General features: G+C 27.3%; 2 protein-coding genes across 2 annotated transcripts in view; both read right to left on the bottom strand.

The window, feature by feature from the left end:
* Positions 1-1405, bottom strand: part of LOC108836385 (ATP-dependent 6-phosphofructokinase 6) — a 3541-nt gene extending 2136 nt beyond the window's left edge. The window contains exons 1-5 of the mRNA XM_018609544.2: positions 1175-1405; positions 623-669; positions 488-527; positions 345-407; positions 126-263 (exon numbers count right to left, since the gene is read on the bottom strand). Of these exons, the coding sequence (XP_018465046.1) occupies positions 126-263; positions 345-407; positions 488-527; positions 623-669; positions 1175-1285 (399 nt within the window). The 5' untranslated portion in view covers positions 1286-1405. The remainder of the gene's footprint in view (positions 1-125; positions 264-344; positions 408-487; positions 528-622; positions 670-1174) is intronic.
* Positions 1-6390, bottom strand: part of LOC108842434 (nuclear poly(A) polymerase 4) — a 29208-nt gene that overhangs the window by 18709 nt on the left and 4109 nt on the right.

Here is a 6390-nt window from a genome sequence, read left to right as displayed (position 1 = left end):
ATTCTCACAGGTATATATTAAATCCGCATTCGCAATAGCAGTTACAGAACACACCACAACAAAGATTATAATCCGCAAAAACAAAAAAACAAAAATGCAGCCTAAAAACATTGAAGTCAACTCACATTAACACCAAGTACTTCTGTGACACCATACATGTAGTGAAGACCACAGACGATCTCCCTGATGACTGTATTAAGACCCGGGCAAAGACCACCACATGTGACAATACATGCCCGTACATCAGCTGGCTTGAAATACACCTAAACATCAGAGCAAGTTTAACACCATTTTAGATAAGGGAAGCTGCAGAGCATATGGGATGGAAAATACGAAAGAAATACCTTTTGGCGTGGTCCAGCACGTCTAAAATGTATCCCTCTAGGAGAATCCTTGTGAACAACAATCTAAAGAAGAAGAAGAAAATTAGCAATGACCTAACATAACACAGAGAACAAGAGACAAAAAACACGGCCGAGAGAGTCACCTTTTGTGGGACTGTATCGTCTTCATCAACAAAGTACTGCCTGAAAAATCCCACACAACATGGATCCAATTAACAGACACATCATCTGTTAAACCAACGAAGACTACAAGTAACAATAATAATCCCTCAACTTACCTCACTACTGAGTAAGCAGGATTCGATTGCAACGGGTTTGGATAAGTCTGCCCAAAAAAAAAACAAAGAAATCAGCAAAAGTGAATATCACGAATAGAACTGAAACTTACAAGGAGCTACGCATTCACATATGCCCCAGAAATCTCATTTTTAATCAAATTGAATACACATACAAAAAAAAATATTATTCAAGCCTTCCATTATTCTACATTGAATCCTTAGCCTGGGGAGAGATATTTCATTTTGAATAAACAAAGCTAGGCAAGTACTGTATCAAATAGATCTGAGACCAAACATTACACCACGAGAACGTGCACGCATATACGCACTAATCTATATCACATTGATATAACATTCATATAAGTCCATGATCTCATCTACAAACCCGCAAAGTATTGAACTTTAAGGAAGCATCAGATTCGCACACGTGTCAAGCGGTGTAATAAAACGCTTAAATCGTATCATAAGCACCGACGATCTAGCAAAAAAAACTTCGATTTTGAAGGAATAAAAGCGTAGAGAGAGGAGGGATGAAGGAAGGAAGTATAGTACGGGGAGATCGAGAATGTAATCAGTCAAGTGAGGAACATCTTCGAGTACGTAGCCAGCAGCTCCTTGCACCAACTTCATCTGCTCATCGACGACGGCGCCATTCGAATCCATCTCTTTCTTTCTTGCTTGCTGAATACCTTGGTTCTCCTGTGTTCTCTACGTGAGTATTTTGTAAGATTGTTTTATTCAGAGTGTTTTTGAAGTAAAGAGATAGAGAGAGAGAGAGAGAGAGAGAGAGAGCACCTAAATACCAGCGGAAACGGCGGCTGGTTTTCTCTCTTGTCCCTTTCCGGTTTTCAGAAACTCATTCGTGTGTATTAAAATTAATTACAAACTAGATTTTGATCCGCCCTTAAAAGGACGGGTATATTTTTGTTTTAAATTTAGTTTTTATATTTGTGTTTTCTTTGTGATTATATTCGTATGTTTCTTTGTAATTATATTTATGTGTAAATCAAAATATATTTTATTAAATAATGGTAATTTAAAAATTGATCCGGTATATGTTCGGTTAAGGATGAGTTGCGGATCGAACCCAGCCTGCTGATCCGCCAATCAGCGGATTTTAATTTTGTTCTGGTCAAAAAATCTGATCCCTATAACCCGCAAACAAATAATTTTGTACCCGTTCCGCTTAATTTTACGGTTATCTGCGAGTTATTTATTTTTAAACAATAATTCTTTAATATAATTATTATAAAAATATATAAAAATATATTTATAATAAACCTTTTATCTATTATCAAAATTCATATACATTTATATATTTTGATTTGAATAAAACAATATTTGAAACTTAAATAAGATATATGGTTTGAAAGTTGAGGTTGGATTATAATTTTAATTTTTTTTTTCGTTTTGGTCAAAACAAAACAATAATTTAAATATGTAATTTCAATGTCAATCAAAAGGATTTATCTTTGTCCAAGTTCTCGCTATTTTCTCGTGATTGAATATTATTTATGAAAATGTAACATCAGTATTTATATTTTGAAACATCACATGTATTCTCATCCCTAAATAAGAATGTAGTTGAACGTTCTGTTTGAAAATATGTATATTTAGTTTGGGTTCGAAGAAACTACATATAACATATAAACTTTGTACTTGTATCCATTTATAAATTTGGGTTTGTAAAAAGAAAAAAGTTTTGGTTGTACAAGTTGCATATAACTTATAGATCTTGTAACAACCATTGTTATGTATATTTGTTTAGTTAGTTACGTGACATAAATCTATGAATTTTAATAGCATAAATATGAATTTAAATTTCGACCTATGATAATAATATAAATCTATTTAGACCCGTTAAAACCTATTAACTAATTAGTCTCATGACCCATTCCTTGTTTTAGAATACCGTAATGTATTTTTCTTTTGAACACATAACCGTAATATATTTAACTATTAAAGCTAATATCAATGGGTTATAAAGGCAATTATATTGTATGCTCTCGATAAATACAACCGTAATATTATTTGTTATAATCGACTTGTCAACGTGTTTAGAACATGGGCCCACATGTATGTATGCTCTACGTGAAAATAGAAGAAGTTAAGAAGTTACGGTTAAATAATATTCTAGATGCAGTTATATTATTTTTATATTGTAGATGCAATTATCAAATTAAAGATGGACAAACTTTTATCAATTGGACATGTTGAAGAATTAATAAATAGATTAGTTTTAATATTATTTATATTTTGATTATATATCGTAACTCTAATTGTTATAGAAAATGTTTAAATAATTTTTAATTTAAAAAATAAAATATAAATAATTTAAATTTTAAAAGTTTACTAAACTTTTAAACATTACTTTTTAATATTGAATATTTTTATTTATTTTATTAAATTAGAAAAATGACCAATTGATATAGGTTTGTTCCACCTATTTTAATAAAGTTAAAACCTTTTTACTAATCATTTAAAAAAAATTTACACAAAGATGATTACAGAAAAACACAAATATGAATAAAAATACAATATAAAAATTAAATTCTATCACAAATGTAAAACAAAAAGTATATCCGCTCTTTGAAAAGCGGGCCAGAATCTAAATTCTATTAATATTTATAGAGTCAAAAAATAATCCGCCCTTTAAATTAAATTACTACATAGTTGATCATGGTTAATCTAATAACTCAATGACCCAAAAGTAATCAATTCAACATCAGACTGTGTTTAAAAACATTAATTAAACCATAGTTCCTTCACATTAATTTGTATAGTGAAAATAATATTTATTAAGTATAGTATCAATATTATTGTTTAAAATGATACTAAATTTTGACCCGCCCTTCAAAGGGCGGGTATATTTTTGTGTATTAATTTGTTTTGAAATTTTAATTTTTATATTTTAATTTTTTTGTAATCATACTTTAGTCATGTATGTGTTTTTATTCATATTGCGTTTAAAATTAATATTAATATTAATTTAATATAATATTTGGTAACTATATTAAATATGTCAAATTGCATAGCTATACATTTGTGCTACATTCATATTTTTTAAAAACTTTATTCCTAATTTTTACAACATATTATATTTCTTAGTAGATACCTAACATAATTAGTTAAAATATTGGTACAAAAAAAATGATTCGGAATCAACCCGAAAAATCAAAGATTCATACTCTATTAGACATGTTATATATACTCAAACGATTTTTAAAAGTGTTATATTTGGAGACCAATATCAGATCCAACCCGCCTCGAAGACCGAACAAATGTTTTAAAAATGTGAAAAATAGTTTTTATAATTATGTTAAATATATATAATATATATATATATATATATATATATATATTATGTATATTAATTTATACTCTTAATTTAAGTATATTAATTCATTTGAACATTTTAAATTTTAAACTGTTTATAATTAATTTAGTTATTAATGCCAAATTATTCTGTAATTATTAAGTAAGCCTATTCTTTACATCAATTCATATTCTTTATAATCAAAATGCGTATTTTGTTTTCGAAACTTTTTTTTTTAAAATTCTTTTTATTTCTATAAATTGCAAGTTTTTATATTTTCATACTTTATTACATATATACATTTCGTGTTTGGATTTTTGATTATAAAATAGAAACCTATTTTGTTATTTTAAATACTTTATTTCTATAAATTTCAAGTTTTTGTATTTCATACTTTATTACATATATACATTTACTGTTTGGATTTTTGATTATAAAAAAAAAAGTAATTTAAGTTTACTGGATCGAAGTGGATTATAATATTTGCTTCTAATGTAAAATGTATAAAATCCATATTATTAGCAACATAGATCAACAAAACTAACGTTATGTAGCTATCCTTCACCTTAATCATATTTATTTAACTTACAAAAAATTGATGTCGATTAGTAGGCAATTTAAATGGTGATTAGATCCAGCAAATAGATTTATAGGTCAAGATTATCAGAAACAAATAAAAACCGGGAGCTACATATTTTTATTTGATTATTAAGATGTATTTGCAGTTATCAAAATTATGGTTCCTGATTATTAGGGAGGATATACGTGGTGGTCATTTAGAAGATTAAATTTCAAAGCAATTAATTAAAAAATATGTATGTTGAAATAATAGTTGGACACGACTAAATATCAATAGGACATGTTGAAGATTTAATAGAATAGATAATTTTTATTTATTGGACTTCGTAAGGTAGTTGACAGTTTGTAGTATGGAAAGTAGTGAATCGGTAATATTTTTGAAATTAATTGGTGGCTTTATAAATGTACATACATCTTAGAAATAGTTACATAAATTATTTTATTAGTAAGAATATTTACTGGAAGTGAATTTATCTGATGGATCAGAGAAAATAAAAAATATTCACCTAACATTTATAACCATGTATAACGTAAGGATCCGAAATCTTGGAACAAATGTGGAAGTTAAAAGCTATTTTATTAAAGTGGTTACACTTATCTACATAATTGTTTAGATGCATTATATTTTAAGTTCGACATATCCCATATCAATTGGACATGTTGAAGAATTAATAGTATTGATATTGGATTAAATTTTGTAAAATCATCTTTTATTATTCTTTTGTGTGTTTTGAAAATATTTTTTATAAATTTTCATCAAGATTAAGAAAACCATTAAATGAAATATTTTTCGGAAATATTGGATATTTTTTATTTGCAAGTATTTTATTATTCTGATATTTTTTCTAAAATAAATGACAAAAAACTTTAAAAAATAATGAAATAACTTTTGGAAAATATTGGATAATGTTTGTAGAAATATCTTTTTATTCTTTTGTTTTATTTCTTCTGAAAACATCAATTAAATAAAAAATCATTTTTCTCAAAAAAAAGAGAAAAAATCAATAAATTGGATATTGTCGAGTTTCATAGTTACGAGAACCATTATCTCAAATGAACGTGTAAGAATATAAACTTATAGAGAGAGATTAACTGAGACATGAATAGTAATATAAGGATTAAGATCAATACATTATCAACAATTGGGTTAAGTTAGAATTCTTTGGTGAATCTAAATTTAACATGGTACTAGATTTTGATCCGCAGTTTTAAAACGTAAATTTTATTTTCTAAATAAAATCAAACTAAAAATAATACTGATTGACAATGCATTAATATTGGTTTGGATCCGAACACAAGGCAAAATACCTATTAAGTATTTTTTGGACATGCGGGTCTCTGTTTGAATTTGGATTTTACCCAAGACCGGTTGGGTACCTAAAGTATCTAAAATGTTTGTGTATATTAGATATACTTGGGTATTTCAGATATATTTGTTCTACAAATATGTTTATAAGTTTCAGATTTTGGTTTCAGTTATAATTTAAGGCTTCAAGTAAAATTTCAAATTTAAAAATATTTCGGATATTTAAATGAATTTTTGTGTGTTTTTTGGTTTATCGGGTCAGACTTCAGGTCAAATTCATGTCATTGTGAGTAGATGAACATTTTGGATTTTTTTGTTTGTTTCATGTATTTTTTAAGTTTTTGGGTACTTCAAATCTTTTTCGGATTCTAAATATCTGAACCGGTCTAGACTCATTTGGTATCCAAAAATCACATGTAGTTTACATGTATTTTAGTTATTTATCAAAATCCAAAAAGAACCGGCATGAATTCAAAGAAAGAAAAATAAATACCTACTTAGTCTAAATGTCTAATATCCGAAAGACTCATACTCGAAAGAAATCGATCCGTACAGACTTGAAGACCC

This window comes from Raphanus sativus, chromosome 2, assembly GCF_000801105.2.
Source record: "Raphanus sativus cultivar WK10039 chromosome 2, ASM80110v3, whole genome shotgun sequence".
Classification (NCBI taxonomy): domain Eukaryota; kingdom Viridiplantae; phylum Streptophyta; class Magnoliopsida; order Brassicales; family Brassicaceae; genus Raphanus; species Raphanus sativus.
The sequence above is the reverse complement of the archived record's forward strand: the minus strand, read 5'-3'. Positions and strand labels throughout refer to the sequence as shown.